The sequence below is a fragment of the Bubalus kerabau genome, chromosome 10, assembly GCF_029407905.1.
Source record: "Bubalus kerabau isolate K-KA32 ecotype Philippines breed swamp buffalo chromosome 10, PCC_UOA_SB_1v2, whole genome shotgun sequence".
NCBI classification, from domain to species: Eukaryota; Metazoa; Chordata; class Mammalia; order Artiodactyla; family Bovidae; genus Bubalus; species Bubalus kerabau.
The window spans coordinates 94,087,297-94,110,564 of NC_073633.1; the positions used below are offsets into that span (position 1 = coordinate 94,087,297).

At 45.8% G+C, this 23,268-nt stretch overlaps 2 protein-coding genes across 4 annotated transcripts in view; both read left to right on the top strand.

The window, feature by feature from the left end:
* Nucleotides 1-6,262: 6,262 nt before the first annotated feature.
* ADCK1 (aarF domain containing kinase 1) overlaps nucleotides 6,263-23,268 on the top strand; it is a 129,740-nt gene continuing 112,734 nt past the window's right edge. Inside the window, exons 1-4 of one of the 3 annotated variants that reach the window (XM_055538773.1) lie at nucleotides 6,328-6,391; nucleotides 21,672-21,758; nucleotides 21,996-22,049; nucleotides 22,211-22,356. In XM_055538773.1, coding sequence (XP_055394748.1) covers nucleotides 22,222-22,356 — 135 coding nt within the window. In that variant the 5' untranslated portion in view covers nucleotides 6,328-6,391; nucleotides 21,672-21,758; nucleotides 21,996-22,049; nucleotides 22,211-22,221. Of the gene's footprint in view, nucleotides 6,392-12,816; nucleotides 12,930-21,671; nucleotides 21,759-21,995; nucleotides 22,050-22,210; nucleotides 22,357-23,268 lie in introns of all 3 variants that reach the window. The other 2 variants (XM_055538772.1, XM_055538770.1) reach the window with 2 other exon arrangements.
* Nucleotides 16,046-17,030, top strand: LOC129621860 (SCAN domain-containing protein 1-like). Its single transcript, XM_055538774.1, has one exon. The coding sequence runs from the start codon at nucleotides 16,162-16,164 to the stop codon at nucleotides 16,591-16,593; it is 432 nt and encodes a 143-aa protein (XP_055394749.1). The 5' UTR covers nucleotides 16,046-16,161; the 3' UTR covers nucleotides 16,594-17,030.

A 23,268-nucleotide genomic window follows, 5' to 3' on the forward strand; every position in this document is an offset into this window, starting at 1 on the left:
CACTCCAGCCCCTGGGTTGGAAATTAATTCCAGATTACTTATCTTGACTTATTTCCTCCCAGGTATTAAAGAAAATCCCTTTCAACCTTCTATCAGGTTCAGGCCAGTTTGACCACCTCATGGGGCAGGCCAAGCAGGTTTCTGCCCTTCCACTCTACTACATAAGTTTTTATGGATTGGCTTGCTGATCCTCTGGCAAATGCTAAACTGTCCTCTGGGGTAGCTGGATCCTGACCTTCTGGTTCTGGGTCTGAGTCAACTTCCTTTGTTCTACTGGAACACTCTGTCCTGGGTGGGTGCCAACACAAGCTTCAGGCCAATAGTCCATGCCTCCTTCTGCTGCTGCTTCTGTGGACAGACTCCTGCCGGCATTGCTCCTCTCTGAGATGCTGCTAGGAGCTAACGCAGCTTTTCTGCTTTCTTTACCATGAACCTTAAGCCCCCTTGTTCCTTCCTTTGCAGTGCTCTTTTCTCGTGGCCTTGAGGAAGAACCTTGCACTTTAGTTTCTCTTGCTTTTCCTCTGGTTGGCTATAGGATGCTTTCTCACAGATGGTCCACCTCTGGGATAAGCCACACAGCATCCTGAATGAAAACCTCTCTTGGACAGCATTCAATCAGTAAATATGCAATGTGCCAACCCAGGTTGTGCTGCCCCAGAAATGCACATGGGACTCTGGCAGGTTCTGGGAAGAGTTAGTTGCTTCTCTTAATGGTTTTGGTTGCTCAGTGCATTTTCCACTTAGTTTCTCTGTTCATACCTCATGTCAATTTAAAACCCTTCAATGTGGGAATTCCCTGGTGGTCCAGGGCTTAGGGCTCTGTACTTCCACAGCAGGTGGCATGGGTTTGATCCTTGGTGGGGGATCTAAGATCCTGCATGCTGCATGGTGTGGCCAAAGGAAAAAAAAAACAAACAAAAAACCCCAAACAAACAAACAACAACAAAACTTTCTACAGCAGAAACCAACACAACATTGTAAATCAATTATCCTCTAAGAAAAAAAAAAAACACCCCAAACCCCATGAAGTGAAAAACAAACAAAAAACAACCTTCAACGGCTTCCTATTGCACTTGGACTAAAACCCAAACTGTCGAGCCCTCCAAAGGCCCCCTGTGGCCCAGCCCCTGCCTGCCTCTCCTACTTCCTCCCACACCAATCTGTTTAGTTACTCTGGGTACCTTTCTGTTCCTCAAACGTGCCAAGCTCTTTCCTACCCCTGGGCTTTCGTACTTATTGTTCCCTTTGCTTGGAACATGCATCCTCATCTTCCTCATGGTTGACTTCCTCATCCGTTAGGTTGTGATTTCCTTAAAGAGGCCTTGTGTGACTACTCTATCCAAAGACACAATACTGATGACATCCAGATACTCTTTACTACACCCCGCCTCCCCCCGCTTTCTTCCTTCACAGGGTTTATTACATCATGCAACTATCCCGTATGTTCTTTGCTAGTCTATTGTCTGTCTCCTTTTCCATCTTAGTCAAATGATGCTCCGGGAGGGCAAGGACCTTGCCTGTTTTCTTCACTATTATGTACCCAGCACCTGTTGTGCATCACCCAGTGCCAACTGTGTATCAAGCACTGTGGACCAAAATCCCTGCTCTTATGGAGCTTATATTCTAATGGAGGAGACAGAGAACAGCTGTCTTAAGCAAATGAATGATGTAATTTCAAGTACTGATGAGTACTTCAAAAAATAAAACAGTGTAAGGGGATAGAATGTGCCTGAGGGAATGCAGACGGGTGGTGGTAGTTAGATAAAAGTGATCAGGAGAGGAGGTGTTGAAAGAGAGAACAGATTTCTGTGACAGGGCAGACCTTTGAAATTCTGGGGGGACAGCAAGTGTAAGGGCCTTAAGGCAGCAGCCAGATTGAGGGGTTGAGGAACAAACAGGAAGCTGGTGTGGCTAGAGTGTGATGTGAGCTGGGGGAGAAGAGTGGGAAACAGAGGCTGGAGACAGAGGGAGTGGTAAAATAGCCATGTGGAGAAGGAAGGGTTGGGTAAAGAGTTTGCATTTTCTTCTAAGTGTGATGGGTCACATCTGTACAGCAATAGTCAATTTCCGAAGCACTCACACTGTCTCACTTGATCCTCACAAGAACCTCTGAGGTTAAATAGAACAGATGATAGTTAATATCTTTTATTAAGAAGGAAACCACCATTTGATCATTTTATAAAGAAGAAAACAAAGTTCTTCCAAATTAGAAAACTTGAGTTACACAGTTCAAACAAGGTTCTTTCTTTTTTTTTTTTTTTAATGTTTACTTTATTTGGCTGTGCCAGGTCTTAGTTGTGACATGTGAACTCAATTCTTAAGTTACTCTTAAGTTGTGGCATGTGAACTCCTAAGTTGCAGCATATGGGATCCAGTTCCCTGACCAGGGATTGAGCCTGTACCTCCTGCATTGGGAGCACCGTGCCTTAGCCACTGAACCACCAGAGAAGTCCCTCATACAAGATTCTTTAAATCAGTGGTGTTTAACCTTGGCTGTGCATGGAAACCCTCTGGGGGAGCTCTCTGAAAAATACTTCTATCTGGGTTCTGTTTCCTGAAAATGGATTTAAGAGGTCCCGGAGGATTGTTAAGGCTCTACAGGTGACTCTATGGGGGCTGAAAGCACTGCTTTCAATATACCCACTTTTCACTACATAAACTGCCGGCTTGACAGAGCTTTTCCACTAAGCTGCCCATTAAAATCATAGGGGAGTTTTCTAAGAATTACAGGGGCCCAGATCCCCACTAGACTCTAAAAATCAGAATTTCTGGGGTTCTGGGGACTTCCCTCTAGGTCCAGTGGTTAGGACTCCAAATTTCCTTGCAGGGCTGGGGGGTTGGAGGCAAGGGGTGGGGGGTTGTCTGGGAACTGGGATCCAGCATGCCACCCTAAGGGGCCAAAAAAAAAAAAAAGAATTTCTGGGGTTGGGGCTCAAGCACTAGCTTGTTTAAAAGCACTTTACGTCCTTATCTGCTTTGGAGCTACCCACATTTATTTTTTTAATTTTCCCTGTCTGTTCTTGTCTCCTTTATTGTTCCTTTTGGGGTTTATGCCTTTTTATTCCTTTCCTGTCATTTTCATGGGACTTTAGGAAGACATGAATTTAAATGGGTATACCAAACATACCATGTTGAACTGGAAATTTGCTAAATTAAAATAAAATAAATTTTTTTTTTCTGGTCACACTACACAGCTTGCAGGATCTTAGTTCCCTGACCAGGGAGGGAACTTGGGCCTTTGGCAGTGACAGCATGGAGTGCTAACCACTGGACAACCAGGAGATTCACAAACAACGAAATTTTAATTATAGCTTATACGCACACACAAAACAAAAAATTGTCAGCACATTCACTGTAAAAAAAATCAAATACTACAAAAGGGTACAGAATACACTGAAAGTACTCCAGTCTCATCTTTCCCATTCCCATTCCTTAGGGTTAGCTGCTAGCCTGCTTCTAACAATTTCATAGTTAAAGTTCAATTAAAGTAATTGTTTTTAGTACATTTTCTCTCTGTAGTTTAAAAATTTCCATTTTAATTTAAATGTCTTTATGCCTTTTACCGTGTTCTGCATCTTTATGCTTTTTTTAAAAAACTATTTTTGTTATTGCTATTTTATTCTTTGACCATGCTGCTCGGCATATGGGATCTTAGTCCCCTTAGACCCCAGAGATCAAACCTGCGCCCTCTGCATTAGAAGTGTGATCTTAACCACTGGCCCACCAGGGAAGTCCCCATGCTTTTTTCTAAGACTTTTCCTGTGCCTCGGCTGCTCCCTAACACCATTCTCCTGGGGGACCCCTGTTCAGCCTATAAAGTCTTAGTTTGCAAAACATTTCAAAATCGCTTGGCCAAAATTAATGTTTCCTCCTTTGTGTTCTTATACTACTTTGTTCATGACTCTATCTTAATGCTTCTGATACCATTTGGAAATTATTCATTTTCTTGTCTTAGCACCTATATATTGGTAGTTCCCAGGCAGTCCTGTGGTTAAGATTCTGAACTCCCAATGCAAGGGACAGAGGTTTGATCCCTGGTCAGGGAACTAGATTCCATATTCCAAAAGGTGTGGCCAAAATATTTAAGAAACAAACAAAACAACACCTATACATTGCAGACTTGAGGTGGTGGGGCTGTATCATGCACCTCTGTGCTGCTGCTAGTTCTGTACTGCGCTTTGTACTGCAAGTGTCTTCTCCCAAGTGGTCTTGTCTTTTTCTTCATGCCTTTTGATGAGGGAGTTCTTAACTTTCATGTCATCCACATTGACCAAAGTTTTCTATACCATTTGTGCCGATGTTATTTAGTAAACCCTTCCCTGAGATAGTAAGTAGGAAATTTTCCTTTATTTTCCTTCAGAAGTTCTGATTTTACTTTTTCCTTTTAAATTCTTTAATCTATTTAGAGTTAGATTTTGTGTTGGGTGTCCAACAGATAAGCAGTTGGTTCAGCTCAGGTACTGAATAATCTATCTTTCCCTATTGCTCTATTAATATAATGCCAGATCTGTCATATATCAAGATTTCACATATGCCTGGATTGTTTCTGAGCTCTCCAGACTGATTCATTTCCCCCCTCAGCCTATCCCTATACTAATATCCCATGGTCTTAATTTTTATCAGTTCAGTTCAGTTCAGTCACTCAGTCGTGTCCGACTCTTTGTGACCCCATGAATTGCAGCACGCCAGGCCTCCCTGTCCATCACCAACTCCTGGAATTCACTCAAACTCATGTCCATCGAGTCAGTGATGCCATCCAGCCATCTCATCCTCTGTTGTCCCCTTCTCCTCCTGCTCCCAATCCCTCCCAGCATTAGAGTCTTTTCCAATGAGTCAGTTCTTTGCATGAGGTGGCCAAAGTATTGGAGTTTCAGCTTTAGCATCAGTCCTTCCAAAGAACACCCAGGACTGATCTCCTTTAGAATGGACTGGTTGGATCTCCTTGCAGTCCAAGGGACTCGCAAGAGTCTTCTCCAACACCACAGTTCAAAAGCATCAATTCTTCGGCGCTCAGCTTTCTTCACAGTCCAACTTTCACATCCATACATGACCACTGGAAAAACCATAGCCGTGACTAGACAGACCTTTATAGTTTCATACTAAATGTTGATATATAGAAGGATAGGTCCTTGAAACCGGACCTGAAATAGGTCCCTACTTCTCAAGAGTGTTTAGGCAATGCTTTGTCCTTTGTTTTTCCACATAAATTTTAGCTTAGCTTGTAAACGTCCACGGAAAATCCTGTTGGAAATTTATTAGAATTGCTTTGAACTGGTGGCTCAGAGGGTAAAGCCTCTGCCTGCAATGTAGCAGACCCAAGTTCGATCACTGGGTCGGCAAGATCCCCTGGAGAAGGAAATGGCAACCCACTCCAGTATTCTTGCCTGGAGAATCCCATGGATGGAGGAGCCTGGTAGGCTACAGTCCACGGGTCGCAAAGAGTTGGACACGACTGAGCAATTTCACTTTCTTTCTTTGAATTGACAGACGAATCTTCCACCCCATCTCTACCCGACATGAAGTATTAATAATAGCTCAAGAGATGTTTGGAGAAGGCAATGGTACCCCACTCCAGTACTCTTGCCTGGAAAATCCCATGGGAGGAGCCTGGTGGGCTGCCAGCCCATGGGGTCATGAAGAGTCAGACACAACTGAGCGACTTCACTTTTAGTTTTCACTTTCATGCACTGAAGAAGGAAACGGCAACCCACTCCAGTGTTCTTGCCTGGAGAATCCCAGGGACGGGGAGCCTGGTGGGCTGCCGTCTATGGCGTCGCACAGAGTCGGACATGACTGAAGCGACTTAGCAGCAGCAGCAGCAGCAGCAGCAGCAGCAGCAGCAAGAGATGTTTGTAGAATGAATGAAGGTCTGATGATCATCTCCAAAGTACACCTTATAAACAAACATTCCATAAATAGAGGTCAATGAATGAATGGATGAGAGACAAAGATGACTAAGATGAATCAGCAACTGTGTAAAAATTTTCCTTGCCTGTTCGAATACCTTATTTTAAATACACAAAGCCACAACTCCATCCTCTTACTGAACATAAATTTATGACCAGTTTGGAAAGACTCTTGGAGATAATTTTTTTCAGGAAGGCTCGTGTCCGCAGCGCAGGCAAAGAAACAGGCTACCTGCTACCCGCAGGTCAAGTGTCTGCGACGCCTCGGCCTCCGGAGGAGGAGCTGTCCAGACTGAGTGCGGTCTTTCTCCCGCCCCCGTCCCCGCGGCTGAGGGCATCAAAGAACTACAACTCCCGGCAGGCCGCGCAGCGCCCCGGCTTAACCAAGCGCAATCTGGAGGGTGGCGGCAAAGTTGCCCGCGAATCCCCGCCGCCCAGGTTGCGGCTGGAAGCCTAGCGCCGCGTCTTCCTGCTTCCCCACTCGGGTGAGTAGGGGCAGCCCCACTTTGGAGGTCGAAGCCGAGCCCGGGCCGCTAGGGGCCGCGGGAGCGCGGGGAAGCCGCAGTGGACGCGCCTCCGCCGGGGCCGCCGGTCGCGAGGGGACCCCGCGCGAGTGTCCTTGGCACCCGCGGGCCCGGCGCGCGGCCACGTGACTCGGGCGACTAGTAGGGGCCCCGCCTCCTCCGCGGCCACTCCTGCCGGCTCTCCGGTGGGCGGAAGCGGGGCGCGGTACCGTGTGTCCGGTGGAGCCGACTGGAGGAAGGCAGCCGGTGGCTCACCCAGACCTCCTCAGGCCCTGTGGTCTGTGGCCTCCGAGGCGCAGGCGTCCCGGGGCTTGAGCGCGGTCTGGATCAGAAGCAAGGGCGCGCGGTTATCTCTGCCCTCCGCTTGGGCCCGCGGCGCCCTGCAGCTCGCCTTATCTGTAGCACTGGCTGGGGCTTCCTTGGTGCCTCAGATGGTAAAGAATCTTGTTCAGTTCAGTCGCTCAGTTGTGTCTGAATCCTTGCGACCCCATGGACTGCAGCACCGCCAGGCTCCCGGTCCATCGCCAACTCCCGGAGCTTACTCAAACTTATGTCCACTGAGTCGGTGGTGCCATCCAAGCATCTCATTCTCTGTTGTCCCCTTAAGAATCTTATCTGTCTGAAATGCAGGAGTGCCAGGTTCGATCCCTGGGTAAATAAGATGCCCTGGAGAAGGGGGCATGGCAACCCTCTCCAGTACTTTTGCCTGGAGAGTTCCCATGGACAGAGGAGCCTGGTGGGCTACCGTCCAGGGGGTCACAAAGAGTCGCACATGACTGAGCGACTTTTTCACTTTGCTGGGCTCTGAGCTTCCGGATTGCAAGGTAAACTTGTGCTGATGACAGCCGGTGTGTGGAGAGCTTCCTCTAGAAGATACCTACTGAGTACAGCTCTCTCCCCAGGTTAAGTGACATTTACTTCGTACTGACTAGGAAGTCATTCGATTCAACAGATACTTATTGATCACCTCCGTGATTCTTGGCACTTGGTGCTCAGGAAATATTTGCAGAGTTGAAAGTGAGTTAGACTTTGTCTGTGCCTTCCCACTGGAGAATGCAATGGCACCCCACTCCAGTACTCTTGCCTGGAAAATCCCATGGACGGAGGAGCCTGGTGGGCTGCAATCCATGGGGTCGCTATGAGTCGGGCACGACTGAGCAACTTCACTTTCACTTTTCACTTTTATGCATTGGAGAAGGAAATGGCAACCCACTCCAGTGTTCTTGCCTGGAGAATCCCAGGGACGGGGGAGCCTGGTGGGCTGCCGTCTCTGGGGTTGCACAGAGTCGGACACGACTGAAGTGACTCAGCAGCAGCAGCAGCAGTGCCTTCCCACGTTTTCTTTAAGCAGTAGTTCTCAAACTTCAGCGTGTATCAGAATCACCTGAAGGGCTTGGTACAACACAGAAACCTGGACCACATCCCCAGAGGTTCTGATTCAGTAGGTCTGGGGTTCCCAGATGAAAGCTCAGTGGTAGAAAAAGTCCTCCTGCCAATGCAGGAGATGCAGTTTCAATCCCTGAGACGGGAAGATTCCCTGGAGTGGGAAATGGCAACCCACTCCAGTATTCTTGCCTGGGAAATCCCATGGACAGAGGAGCCTGGACAGCTACAGTCCATGGGGGTCACAAAGAGTCCGACATGAGTAGGCAGTCACACACGCACAGTTCTAGGGTGGGGAGCAAGTATTTGCATTTCTAACATGCTGGTCTGGGGATACACTTTTGAGTATCACTGTTCTGTAGGAAAAAAATCCTGTGAACTTAAAGCACCAGCTCTTCACTCCTGGACCTGGGCTTTTCTATGCTGGTGCCCGTTTATCTTTGGTAGTGATAGTGAGCATGTACGTATTACTTTGTTCGCTGTAACTTCCCCCACATTTTATACAGATTTTCATGTATAGGTCTACATGTGTCAGTTTTCCTGAGTTACATCGTATTTTATCTTACTGTGTCTGCTTGGCCATTTCTCAGCAGCCCTCAGGATGTAAAATTTGACCTCTGCTGGTAGAGTTTACATTTTTTTTTCCTTTCTGATATACACATTTTCTTCTCACACAAGGGACCTGTAAGATAAGAATAGTGCTTGGTTCAGGCATCTGCCCCTCCCCCCCACGACTCACTGAATAGACTATTTCAGTTTAGCTATATGCATCAGAGGCGCCCAGCAAGCCCTGTTCTCATCCACCTTGTGTGCTCTTGTTTGGATCAGATACGCTTGTATTCAAGTTCTGGCTGCACCACTTAGTAGCTTTCCAGCCAGGTTTCTTACCTTTTCTAAAACTCATCTTCCTCTGTAGAATGAGGGTATAATAGGATGCACCCCAGAATGCAGTTGTGTGAGTTACATGAGATGTTTAAGCACACTGTTCTTCCTGAGTCCGCCTCTCTCTGGATGAAATAGTGGTAAATTCTACTCCTTGCCTGGGTGAGATTTATTTTTCCTGTCTACTCCAGGACTTTGGTATCAGTTGGGGATTCATCAGCATTGATTTGAGACATCAAGTCAATGGATGGTACCATCCCCTTGGTCGATTTTTGTCTACATCAGTAACTAGACTTCCCTGAAAACCTGATCACTCTTTCCAAAGGTATTGTTGGGTCTTTTCCAGTCTTGGGAGCAGACCAAAAAAAATACTGCTCATCTGTGTAACAGTCTTTCTAGGAAATGGGAGGGGGTGCTGTGGTCACTTTATGGGATTAATGGGATTAGAGCCTTAAATTCTTTCCTCTGTGGTCATTCTCACCTGTGCAACCAAATAGGATGCAGTGATTCTAGGCTTATTGTCCTGGAATATGGCTTGGCAAAGAAGCAGCAGATGGATGGTAGCTGAAAAGACCCAGCCCAGTGAACAGTAAGTGCTTGGTTCCCTATTTAGTTCGATACAGGGGATGGAATTGCATTTGACCATTAATTTATCAGACTCTGCTCTTGCCTTGTCTCATGACTTGCTGATATGTTTCCTGTGGTCCAGCAAGATGGATACCATTCTCATCCTTGACTTGACAATGACGTAGCTCTCCTAAACATTTCATAGCCTGGAGTGGTGGCTTCTAGTGAGGTGCTTTGATTGATCTTGTGACATGCCGTTGATTTCTGGGGTGCCAAGTAGCGACGTCCCTGTGCCTAGCTCTGTTTGGGGTTGGTAGAGGGTCAGAAGTCATAGTGACTGATGTAGTTACTTGAGAATGGAGGTGAGAATGATGGTGATTGGAGGTCTGCATCTGGTGATCGGAGTCCCCGATCAGGAAGGTCTGAGGTCACGTACCATAAAGAGAAAGCGCTGAAGGGATTTCCCTTGTGTGTATATGTGTTAGTTGCTCAGGGGTGTCGGACTCTTGGCGATTCCATGGACTATAGCCCGCCAGGCTCTTCTGTCCTCTGTCTACTCTGCTGTTTACTAGCTGAGCCACCTGGGGGTAAATCCCTCACTCTTTCTGCTCCTTGATGTCCCCATTTATCTCTGGGGGTGGCAGTGGTATTTGTCTCACGTCACTGTGTGCTGAGGGGCATGTGTGGAACAGATGTCCTCAGCCTCTGAGATCTAATGCCTGATGATCTGAGGTGGAGCTGCTGTAATAATAATAGAAATAAAGTGCACAATAAATGTAATGCATTAGAATCATCCCCAAACCATCCCCACCCCTCACCCTAGTCCATGGAAAAATCGTCTTCCATGAAACCCATCCCTGGCACCCAAAAGGTTGGGGACTGCTGGTGTGGAATAACTAATGAGATAATGAGTGCAGAGGGCTGTGTGAAGGTCAGTTATTGCCAGTATTATTATCTGATGGTTAGGTTTTGGGGTCCAGTGTCCTCAGGCACTCCCCCTCCCACCCTCAACTGAAAGAAAAGAAGGACGTGATGGTATGAGAGACAACTCAGGTGAAAGTCAAAAAGGCAAGTAAATAGAACAGGGCAGGTGATTCATTAGCAAAAGGTTTAATAATGAAAGGTGTTTCTCATCTACAGACATATTTCATGGCTGACAGAGTCTTTTAAAATACCCCAAGGGAAGCAACTCATTTACATGTTAAAGACTCACTGACACGTTTTGGAAAACTCCAGCTCCAGTCTATTTAGACACAGTTGGGCTCCTATATCATCTATTTTATGTTTTTCAATTTCCACCTCTTTTATTACTGAGGACATTTGCATGAAAGCTGAGACTTGGGAATTGTATCTACATCAGTGCTGATGCCCCATTCAGAGATGGTCTCAAGGCCGGGGGAGGCCTGTCGCCTGGAGGGCCAGGCCTGGAGGGTGGTGCAACCTCAGGAGGATGGGCTTGGGAGCTGGGGCCGCGGATAACTGGGGGAACATGGCAGCCCTGGGGTTGTGATTCTTACCTGGGGACCTGTGTTGTTACTGACTCAGTACAGGTCTCACAGGTGTAGTTTATCCATCTCAGAAGGGCTCCAAATATGGGGTGGTTAGTTTTTATGGGCTGCTGCTGCTGCTGCTAAGTCGCTTCAGTCGTGTCCGACTCTGTGCAACCCCATAGACAGCAGCCCATCAGGCTCCCCCGTCCCTGGAATTCTCAAGGCAAAAACACTGGAGTGGGTTGCCATTTCCTTCTCCTTTTATGGGCTAGGTAATTTCATAGGCTAATAAGTGGGAGGATTCATTCTATTTTGGAGAAGGGGTGGGGACCTCCAGAAATTGGAAATTCCCACTCCCAACAGTCAGCCTCAGAACTGTCATGGCACCTGTGGGTGTGTCATTTAGCATGTGCTAATGTATCACAATGAGCGTATAATGAGGCTCAAGGTCTGCTGGAAGTCAAATCTTCTGCCATCTTGGGCCTAATTGGCTCTAACTAGTTTATGTCATTTCTTTATGTCAGTTCTAACTAGCTATGCCATTCTTTTAAAGGGTGTGCCCTGCCCCCTTCGCTCCTGATTCACTTTGAGTGAGGTGGGCGCCACTGGAGAGTTAGAGCAGAGGAATGCATAGTTGGACTTAAGTTTCCATGTTGAAGATAGACTGGAATATTTTCACTCTTTCATTCATTCAGTGTGCTGGGGTCCAGCCCTGGTTGATCCAGGGAATTCAAAGTGGGGACAGTGTCGCCGAACTGGATACAATAGTTTTAATTAAATATTAATTAGAGACATAAAGAGTAATAGAATAAGGATAGCTCAGTGAGAAAATTCAGTGGAGAAAAGAGGCTGAATAACTTGGTTTACGTGGAAAGCTAATAAAATTCCAAAATAAGGAATTTGCGTCACCTACGTAGGCTGCAGGTGTCCTCCTGTTCTCCCGAAGGAGAGGAGACACTAAGGCCTCCCTGGTCAGATCTTAGAAGCCCCGGCATAATTAGTAGGCTTGACGAGCCTCCACGCCCCAGATGGGAATTCAGCCAGAAGGTGAGAGAAAGAACAACATGGGGAGATCAAATTTCAGTGAACAAGGCCCGCACTTTATTTTCCAAAGTAGTTTTTATACCTTAAGTTGTGCATAGAGGATAATGGGGGAAGGTCAGCAGTCCTTGATCCTTATCGAAGCCAGGCTTTCAAACTTATCATATGCAAAAGTTTAGGTGATTTACATCATCTTCTGGCCAGGAGGCCTGTCAACATTTAAGATCCTTTTTTCAGAAAACTTATTTTTCCCTAAAGGTGATTATTCTAAAGTCAGGTGCCACCCTCCGAAAGCATTAGATAAAGTTGCATTCCTATAGGGCAAAGGTGTGCTGTGCTATAACAAGAAAAGAATTAACTCAAGGGTCCAAGGTTACAAACATTAAAGCTACTACTTACATTCCTATACACCAATTATATTAATCAATACACTGCCAGGGACACAGTAGGTAAGGGATATGGAAACTTAGCAGCAAACATTGGCCCAACAAGTGAAAAACCCTTCACCAATATAATTTCTAATCAATCTTTAAACTGCTCAAAGGAATCTGTATTTAGACAGTTTAGAACATTTCATGCCTCTCATGGTTGGGAGGCTCTGAACAATCACATGTGTCCAGAAGAACCTATTCAGGCAGGCTAGAGGACTTCCAAAGGAGTTTGTAGGTTGAAACACTCTTGTCATGCCCAGGAACTTTAGTAACTGGAGCTGTTAGTTAACTCTTTTTCATAGAGAGGTGGTGGGGGACAGCCCCCCATAAAGTCAGAGGTGTAGATGAGAGCACAAAGCAGTAAAGGAGGCAGACTCTGGTTTTGGGGGTAGATGCTCGAGAATTTCCAGGGGGACTCCTGAGGCTCGATCCCGCCTTTGCGTATGGCCGAGCCTCCTTCCTCATGACCTTTGCCACAGGTGGAGTTCCTCACGCTGGCTCCCAGCACAGTGGGTATTCTTTTTTTTTTTTTATTAGCAGGTTTACTTATTCATTTATTTATTTGTTAGTGAATTCTGCCCTTTGCATCTAGTGGAAAAGCCAGACATTGGACCAGATTATTGGACATAAAAGCATTGTGCAATAAACCAGAAAGGAAGGAACAAGGAAGGCTGGAAGGTTGACTGACAAAAGGCTTCATAGAAGGTTAGTAGGGGATTGACTGTGGGAGATGAAGCTGCAAAGGTGGATGGGGATGAGAATGGGGTGGGTCTTGAATGCCTTACTAGAGAATTTGGACTTTTTGGTAGATAGTAGGGAGGTAAGATAGAATGTGGTCCACTGGAGAAGGGAATAGCAAACCACTTCAGTATTCTTGCCTTGAGAATCCCATGAACAGTATGAAAAGGCAAAATGATAGGGTAGTGAAAGAGGAACTCCCCAGGTCGGTAAGTGCCCAATATGCTACTGGAGATCAGTGGAGAAATAACTCCAGAAAGAATGAAGGGATGGAGCTAAAGAAAAAACAACACCCAGTTTTGGATGTGACTGGTGATAGAAGCAAGGTCTGATGCTGTAAAGAGCAATATTGCATCAGATCAGATCAGATCAGATCAGTCGCTCAGTCGTGTCCGACTCTTTCCAAATTTGCTGGCATATTGAGTGCAGCATTTTCACAGCATCATCTTTCAGGATTTGGAATAGCTCAACTGGAATTCCATCACCTCTACTAGCTTTCTTCGTAGTGATGCTTTCTAAGGCCCACTTGACTTCACATTCCAGGATGTCTGGCTCTAGGTCAGTGATCACACCATCGTGATTATCTGGGTCGTGAAGATCTTTTTTGTACAGTTCTTCTGTGTATTCTTGCCATCTCTTCTTAATATCTTCTGCTTCTGTTAGGTCCATATCATTTCTGTCCTTTATCAAGCTCATCTTTGCATGAAATGTTCCTTTGGTATCTCTGATTTTCTTGAAGAGATCCCTAGTCTTTCCCATTCTGTTGTTTTCCTCTATTTGTTTGCATTGATCGCTGAGGAAGGCTTTCTTATCTCTTCTTGCTATTCTTTGGAACTCTGCATTCAGATGCTTATATATTTCCTTTTCTCCTTTGCTTTACGCTTCTCTTCTTTGCTTTTCACTTCTCTTCTTTGCACAGCTATTTGTAAGGCCTCCCCAGACAGCCATTTTGCTTTTTTGCATTTCTTTTCCATGGGCATGGTCTTGATCCCTGTCTCCTGTACAATGTCACGAACCTCATTCCATAGTTCATCAGGCACTCTATCTATCAGATCTAGGCCCTTAAATCTATTTCTCACTTCCACTGTATAATCATAAGGGATTTGATTTAGGTCATACCTGAATGGTCTAGTGGTTTTCCCTACTTTCTTCAATTTAAGTCTGAATTTGGCAATAAGGTGTTCATGGTCTGAGCCACAGTCAGCTCCTGGTCTTGTTTTTGCTGACTGTATAGAGCTTCTCCATCTTTGGTTGCAAAGAATATAATCAATCTGATTTTGGTGTTGACCATCTGGTGATGTCCAAGTGTAGAGTCTTCTCTTGTGTTGTTGGAAGAGGGTGTTTGTTATGACCAGTGCATTTTCTTGGCAAAACTCTATTAGTCTTTGCTCTGCTTCATTCTGTATTCCAAGGCCAAATTTGCCTGTTACTCCAGGGGTTTCTTGACTTCCTACTTTTGCATTCCAGTCCCCTATAATGAAAAGGACATCTCTTTTTGGTGTTAGTTCTAAAAGGTTTTGTAGGTCTTCATAGAACCGTTCAACTTCAGCTTCTTCAGCGTTACTGGTTGGGGCATAGACTTGGATTACTGTGATATTGAATGGTTTGCCTTGGAAACAAACAGAGATCATTCTGTCGTTTTTGAGATTGCATCCAAGTACTGCATTTCAGACTCTTTTGTTGACCATGATGGCTACTCCATTTCTTCTGAAGGATTCCTGCCCACAGTAGTAGATATATGGTCATCTGAGTTAAATTCATCCATTCCAGTCCATTTCAGTTCGCTGATTCCTAGAATGTCGACATTCACTCTTGTCATCTCTTGTTTGACCACTTCCAATTTGCCTTGATTCATGGACCTGACATTCCAGGTTCCTATGCAATATTGCTCTTTACAGCATCGGACCTTGCTTCTATCACCAGTCACATCCACAGCTGGGTACTGTTTTTGCTTTGGCTCCATCCCTTCATTCTTTCTGGAGTTATTTCTCCACTGATCTCCAGTAGCATATTGGGCACCTACTGACCTGGGGAGTTCCTCTTTCAGTATCCTATCATTTTGCCTTTTCATACTGTTCATGGGGTTCTCAAGGCAAGAACACTGAAGTGGTTTGCCATTCCCTTCTCCAGTGGACCACATTCTGTTAGATCTCTCCACCATGACCTGCCCGTCTTGGGTTGCCCCAGGGGCATGGCTTAGTTTCATTGAGTTAGACAAGGCTGTGGTCCTAGTGTGATTAGATTGACTAGTTTTCTGTGAGTATGGTTTCAGTGTGTCTGCCTTCTGATGCCCTCTTGCAACACCTAGTGTCTTACTTGTGTTTCTCTTTCCTTGGGCGTGGGGTATCTCTTCACGGCTGCTCCAGCAAAGCACAGCCATTGCTCCTTATCTTGGACGAGGGGTATCTCCTCATCGCCGCCCTTCCTGACCTTCAACATGGGATAGCTCCTCTAGGTCCTCCTGCGCCCGTGCAGCCACGGCTCCTTGGACGTGGGGTTGGTCCTCCCAGCCACCGCCCCTGGCCTCGGACACGGTGTAACTCCTCTCATCGCTGCCCCTGAACTCGGACGCTGGGTATCTCCTCTCAGCCGCCCCCCCAACCTTGGACGCGGGGTAGCTCCTCTCGGCCGTTCCTGCACCATCACAGTCTGGTACTCTCTGCCGCTGCCCCTGACCTTGGATGTGGGGTAACTCCTCTTGGCCGCTGCCCTTCGGGCATGGGGTCCTCCCGGCTTCTGCCCCTGACTTCGGACATGGGGTGGCTCCTCTTGGCCGCGCCGGTTGCAGCCGCCTGCGCTTAGCGCGCCGGTCACAGCCGGTGACCTGCATAGGAACCTGGAATGTCAGGTCCACGAATCAAGGCAAATTGGAAGTAGTCAAACAGGAGATGGCGAGAGTGAACATTGACATTCTAGGAATCAGCGAACTAAAATGGACCGGAATGGGTGAATTTAACTCAGATGACCATCATATCTACTACTGTGGGCAGGAATCCCTTAGAAGAAGTGGAGTAGCCATCATGGTCAACAAAAGAGTCTGAAATACAGTACTTGGATGCAATCTCAAAAATGACAGAATGACCCTTTCCCGGAGCCGGTGGCGGGGCTTGGCGTCTCGCTTCTCTCCTTCCCCCGTTCACCCGGCCTTCCGAGGGGCACCTGCGCAGGAGTCTGAAAAATCCTTTTGCAGAGTTCTAGGATGGAAACTGAAGGGTATCCAGAGATGCAAAGAGATGGAGAAGTCCAGAATGATGAAATAAGGTCACCACCAAATGAGAGGATGGCTGAGGAGCCAGAAGGCATCCTGATAGCGCCGCCCCAGGTCCAGGTTCCGCCAGAGAGCCTGGATGAAGACTCTGAAGATGACCTGGAGACCGTGCCCCGAAGGAGTCCTCTCAACCCTGCAGCCTCCAGGCAGAGGTTCCGGGAGTTCCGCTATGAAGATGCGGCTGGGCCCAGGGATGTCCTGAGACATCTCCAGGAGCTTGCTGGACAGTGGCTGCGACCTGATATTCACACGAAGGAGCAGATTGTGGAAATGCTGGTGCAGGAGCAGTTCCAGGCCGTCCTCCCTGAGGAGCTCAGAGCTTGGGCACTGAGGTGTCAGCCTGGGGTCAGAATCACCGGCTAAAATCTCACTGCTTCTTTTTCAGCCTACATATGAGAAGTGACCAAAGGCTCTCTTTGTTGCAAATCCAACTACAGTCATGAGAAATCTGAACCTTGATTTTCTTTGAGCTTGCCTTTGCTAGCTGTAATAAGAAGCAATGAAAACCTTTTTTTTTTTTTTTTTGCCTGAAGCAGCTCTGTTTCCTGGCACTGTGAACTCCAAAATGAGTTTCCCTGCCCTCTTGTAAGGACAATCAGTCTGCTGCTTGTTTTTGCTCTGCTGAATGCCTCCCTTTTTGCACTTTGTGACATGCTTTAATATATAGTTTTTACGTATCCAAAGAGATGATTGCTTCAACTTTAATATTCTTGATTCTGGCTGTGGTGGCTTGAATGGAAGCTTCTGTAACCCCACCAGTAACTCATTTGGGGTATCCTTGAAATATTAAAGTTTGATTCTTAATAAAAAAAAAAAAAAAAAAAAAAAAAAAAAAAATGACAGAATGATCTCTTTTCATTTCCAAGGCAAACCATTCAATATCACGGTAATCCAAGCCTATGCCCCAACCAGTAATGCTGAAGAAGCTGAAGTTGAACGGTTCTATGAAGACCAACAAGACCTTTTAGAACTAACACCCAAAAAAGATGTCCTTTTCATTATAGGGGACTGGAATGCAAAAGTAGGAAGTCAAGAAACCCCTGGAGTAACAGGCAAATTTGGCCTTGTAATGCAGAATGAAGCAGGGCAAAGACTAATAGAGTTTTGCCAAGAGAATGCTCTGGTCATAGCAAACACCCTCTTCCAAAAACACAAGAGAAGACTCTACACATGGACATCACCAGATGGTCAACACTGAAATCAGATTGATTATATTCTTTGCAGCCAAAGATGGAGAAGCTCTATACAGTCAGCAAAAGCAAGACCAGGAGCTGACTGTGGCTCAGATCATGAACTCCTTATTGCCAAATTCAGACTTAAATTGAAGAAAATAGAGAAAACCACTAGACCATTCAGGTATGACCTAAATCAAATCCCTTATGATTATACAGTGGAACTGAGAAATGGATTTAAGGGACCAGATCTGATAGATAGAGTGCCTGATGAACTATGGTCTGAGGTTCATGACATTGTACAGGAGACAGGGATCAAGACCATGCCTATGGAAAAGAAATGCAAAAAAGCAAAATGGCTGTCTGGGGAGGCCTTACAAATAGCTGTGCAAAGAAGAGAAGTGAAAAGCAAAGGAGAAAAGGAAAGATATAAGCATCTGAATGCAGAGTTCCAAAGAATAGCAAGAAGAGATAAGAAAGCCTTCCTCAGCGATCAGTGCAAACAAATAGAGGAAAACAACAGAATGGGAAAGACTAGGGATCTCTTCAAGAAAATCAGAGATCCCAAGGGAGCATTTCATGCAAAGATGGGCTTGATAAGGGACAGAAATGGTATGGACCTAACAGAAGCAGAAGATATTAAGAAGAGATGGCAAGAATACACAGGAGAACTGTACAAAAAAGATCTTCACGACCAAGATAATCATGATGGTGTGATCACTCACCTATAGCCAGACATCCTGAAATGTGAAGTTAAGTGAGCCTTAGAAAGCATCACTATGAACAAAGCTAGTGGAGGTGATGGAATTCCAGTTGAGCTATTCCAAATCCTGAAAGATGATGCTATGAAAGTGCTGCACTCAATATGCCTGGAAATTTGGAAAGCTCAGCAGTGGCCACAAGACTGGAAAAGGTCACTTTTCATTCCAATCCCAAAGAAAGGCAATGCCAAAGAATGTTCAAGCTACTGCACAATTGCACTCATCTCACATGCTAGCAAAGTAATGCTCTAAATTCTCCAAGCCAGGCTTCAACAGTATGTGAACCAAGAGCTTCCAGATGTTCAAGCTGGTTTTAGAAAAGGCAGAGGAGCCAAAGATCAAATTGCCAACATCTGTTGGATCATAGAAAAAGCAAGAGAATTCAAGAAAAATATCTACTTCTGTTGCATTGACTATGCTAAAGCCTTTGACTGTGGATCACAACAACTGTGAAAAATTCTTCAAGAGATAGGAACGCCAGACCACCTTACCTGCCTCCTGAGAAATCTGTGTGCAGGTCAAGAAGCAACAGTTAGAACCAAACATGGAACAGCAGACTGGTTCCAAACTGAGAAAGGAGTACATCAAGGCTGTATATTGTCACCCTGCTTATTTAACTTATATACAGAGTACATCATGTGAAATGCCAGGGTAGATGAAGCACAAGCTGGAATCAAGATTGCCAGGAGAAATATCAATAACTTCATATGCAGATGACACCACTATTTCGGCAGAAAGTGAGGAGGAACTAAAGAGCCTCTTGATGAAAGTGAAAGAGGAGAGTGAAAAAGCTGACTTAAAATGTAACACTCAAAAAATGAAATCATGGCATCTGGTCTCATCACTTCTTGGCAAATAGATGAGAAAACAATGGAAACAGTGACAGACTATTTTCTTGGGCTCCAAAATCACTGCGGATGATGACTGCAGCCATGAAATTAAAAGATGCTTGCTCCTTGGAATAAAAGCTATGGCAAACCTAGACAGCATATTAAAAAGCAGAGATACTACTTTGCCCACAAAGGTCTGTGTAGTCAAAGCTATTTCCAGCTGAAGTAGCTCAGCTGGAATTCCAATACCTCCACTAGCTTCGTAGTCATGTATAGATGTGATAGTTGGACCATAAAGAAGAACTTATACTTTTGAACTGTGGTGTTGGAGAAGACTCTTGGGAGTCCCTTGTACTGCAAGGAGATCAAACCAGTGAATCCTGAACGAAATCAACCCTGAATATTTATTAGAACGACTAATGCTGAAGCTGAAACTCCAATACTTTGGCCACCTGATTCAAAGAGTTGACTCATTAGAAAAGACCCTGACGCTGGGAAAGATTGAAGGAGGAAAAGGGGATGACAGGGAATGAGATGGTTGGGTGGCATCACTGACTCTGTGGACATGAGTTTGAGCAAGCTCCAGGAGATGGTAATGGACAGGGAATTCTGGCTTGCTGCAGTCCATGGGGTCACAAAGAGTCGGACAGGACTGAACAACAACAACAGGGATAGGGGTAAAGGGGACACTGCAAGCATGGTTTAATTTATTCTTTTTATGTACAAAGCCCTTACTTGCAGAGTTAGGAACTGATCCCAGGAGTTGGGCCAGAACATTTGTGTTTAGTGAAAGAAATGAGTTTCTTAAATTATCCCTTTAAAAATAATTGCTTGCAGTCATCCTCCTGGGGTGAATGCAGTCATCTGGGGTGTGAATGGGTAGGATAAACTTGGAAGGCTTGTTTTGGGGGCATGGTTTCACTGATGAATTTGAACACATGAAGCCTCTATTAAAAATGAAATATTAACAAGAATGGGTCTCAAACTTTGCAGAAAAATAGCCCATTATGTTTCCTATTAAAATGCAGATTCCCAAGTCCTACACCCAGTGTTGATTTAGCGGGCCAAAGAGTGGGCTTCAGAAATCTTCATTTTTTTTTTTTTACTGTTACATCATTATCATTATTAATTTTTATTGAAACATAGTTGGTTTACAATGTTTCAGGTGTATAGCTAAGTGATTTATTTTAAGCATATTTTTGTTTTTCAGATTCTTTTTCCATTATACATTATTATAAGATATTGAATATAGTCCCCTGTGCTATGCAGTAGGTCGTGTTGTTTACTTTATACGTAGTAGTGTGTCTCTGTTAATCTCAAATTCCCAATTTAGCCCTTCCCAACCCATTCCCCTTTTGGTAATCATAAGTTTGTTTTCTGGGTCTGCGAGTCTAGCAGAAATCTGCATTTTTGAAATGGCACCCAGATTGATATTTTTTGCAAGTTTTCTTCTAACCACACTTTAGAAATGTTGGCTAGGAAAAGAAGACTGCAGAGGGAAAAAACAATGGGATTATAAAAAGAACTGGGTCCCAAAAAGTCAAGAAAGGAGAGAAAAAGACACAGAACAGGTAGGAAAATAGAAAGCACAGAAGATGGTAAAATTAAGTCGGAATACATAAGTGACTATATTAAATGCAAACAGACAAAACCCACTATATACTATTTAGAGAGATAGTATAAAGTGTAAGTTGAAAGTAAAAGAATGAAAAAAAGCTGTCCCTGTGGATACTTTAAAAAAAATCTGTGACTATATTATAAGGCATGAGTCAAAACTGACTTTAAAGAAAGTGGAGACAAGGCTATTTACAGCAATTGTCTCCATATGGAGGGGAATCAGAGGCACAGATCAGGGAGGGGATGCTCATAGGCTGAGTCCAGAGCAGAAACAAACAGGGTGATGACCTACATTTTCCTGCTGCAAGGAAATTTCCCCCTCCAAGTCTGTGCCGGATTTGTACTTGTGGGTGGCTTGGTGGTGGCAGTTCTCCTGGGTGGGTCTTCTTCACTGGCAGCTGCAGCTGTGGTCCAGGATGTTCGATGGAATATTCCTCGGAATTGAAGGGGAAGCTGCCCGTTGGGTGCAGTGGCCTCAAAGACTGTGCAGCCACTTGGTGGACTGAGCAGTACAAGTAGGGTGGGGAAAGTATCAGAGAGCTGGAGCCCACTTGGTTCAGCTGAGCGGAACTGTGAGCTTGGTTAATCAGAGCATATCTGCAGGGGGACCTTGAGCCATAAAGCAGCCTATGGGATTGGGAGTGGATGAAGTAATAACAGCCATGGTGTTGTCTTTCAAGGAGCTTACAGTCTAGAAAAGGGGCTGTCTACATTCTATCCAAAAGAAGTAGTTTGAAAATCGATCAGATGTGGAGGGCTTACCTGGCAGCTTCTGAGCACCTGCCGTTTTGGCTGCGGCCCCTTCCAACCTGGGCCGAGAGGGCTGACAATGCCTGTGCGAGCGTACTGGTATAAAAATAGCTTTCAGGTAACAGAAGTTACCATGCTCTCGCTTCTCTTATCTAAAGCAGCATGCTTGACTACATATTCGTCATCCTTTCTCTTATCCGCTTTGATTTTCCTTTCAGCGCTGATTTCCTGCCGTTCTTCTAATACATACCTTATGATCTGTCACCCCCTCTAGAGCGTTAAGAACTTTGTTCTCTTTGCTCTCTCCCTAGTGCCTAGCGCAGTGCCTGGTACTGTGAAAGGAAGAACGGCTTTGAGCATTGACTTGTGCTGGATACTGTGCTCAGCATTTCATACACGTGATCTCATTTTATCCCAACTACTATTTTTTTTGAAATTTATTTTTGAGTTTATATTATTTTGGCTGCACTAGGTCTTCATCACTGTGCATGAGCTTTCTCTCGTTGTGGCATATGGGCTCAGTAGTTGGGGCTCTAGATCACAGGCTTGGTGGTTGTGGCGCATGGGCTTTAGCTGCCCCTCGGAATGCAGCATTCCGGGACTGGGGATTGAACTCTTGTTCCCTGCATTGGCAGGCAGATTCTTAACCACTGGACAACCAAGGAAGTGCTTCCCCAGCAACTTTTGAGGTAGGTATCATCACGTTTCACAAATGAGGCAACGTGGATGCAGTGAGGTTGAGAAAATGACCCCAAAATCATATAGTCTATTAAGTGGCAGAGCCCGGATTTGAATTTGGCTCCGTATGAAACCCTTTAACTGCTCCCCTTTCTCTGCTTTCCTGCTGCAGGGTCTGGGGACATGGCCAGAAGGGCTCTCAAGCTCGCCTCGTGGACCAGCATGGCTCTCGCTGCCTCTGGCATCTGCCTCTACAGCAACAAGTACTTGGACCCCAACGACTTTGGTGCCGTCAGGGTGGGCCGAGCAGTGGCCACGGTAGGTTCTTCTCCTTTCGGGAGGGGCAGAGGAGCCGCAGCACTGCTTGCAGATGTTCATGCATATAGCCGATGGACTCGTCAGGCGCACACACGCGGTGATACACGTGTACTGTGGCCTGTGTGAAGCTCCCGCTACACAGTTGCCCTGTCATGGAGGTGCACCGCCCCCCACCCCCCCGCCCTGTGCCCCTGTTCACACAAGCCTCTGCCATCCTGAAGGTAAACATACAGTGGGATTGCCTGGGGTCTCTGTTCTGGCAACGTTACCTTTGCAGAACCTTCCGTATCTTATTTTAGGGACCTACTCATCAGGCGGTCTCCTCAGCAAACACACAGGGAAAGAGGCGTTTGCAGCTTTGATTAAATCCTCGCCAAAAACTTGGTCTGCCTCCAGTGAGCTCCTGGGAACGGTTCATGACGGACGCAGGGCTCACACTCAGAGTATCGGGGCCTGAAAGAACTTTGGGGATGTGCCCCAAGCCCCAGACTAAGAGAAGCTGAGCTGACTGTTTGACTGTTGGAGGTTTTCTCCAGTGGCTCAGCAACATGTTCTGGTGTGATGGTGCCCTCTGTACCTCTGTTGAAGGTGGCTCCTCCAGACAGCGCTGTGTAATTGCTCCATGGTGGGCAGGTGGCCACATACTTCACGCCTTCTCTCCTTCTTCATCTGCTGCAGGATGAGCTCATGCATTCCTCCCCTTGGTGTAGATATATACTCCGAAGCACAGTCTGTCTGGTCGTTTCTTTTAATACTCAGCATTGTCCTGTCTTCTCCCCAGCCTGGCTCAGACATGGGGCCTGCTCCTCAAGGTAAACTGGAACTTATCATAGCTCACGATAAGCAAATAGATACATAGGCCATGGAATATGCAATGATTCCCATGTGCTTGATAGGGGCCCTTTCTGAGCC

Coding starts and splice junctions, on each gene's coding strand:
- LOC129621860 (XM_055538774.1), top strand. CDS start 16,162: ATGGAAACTGAAGGGTATCCAGAGATGCAAAGAGATGGAGAAGTCCAG.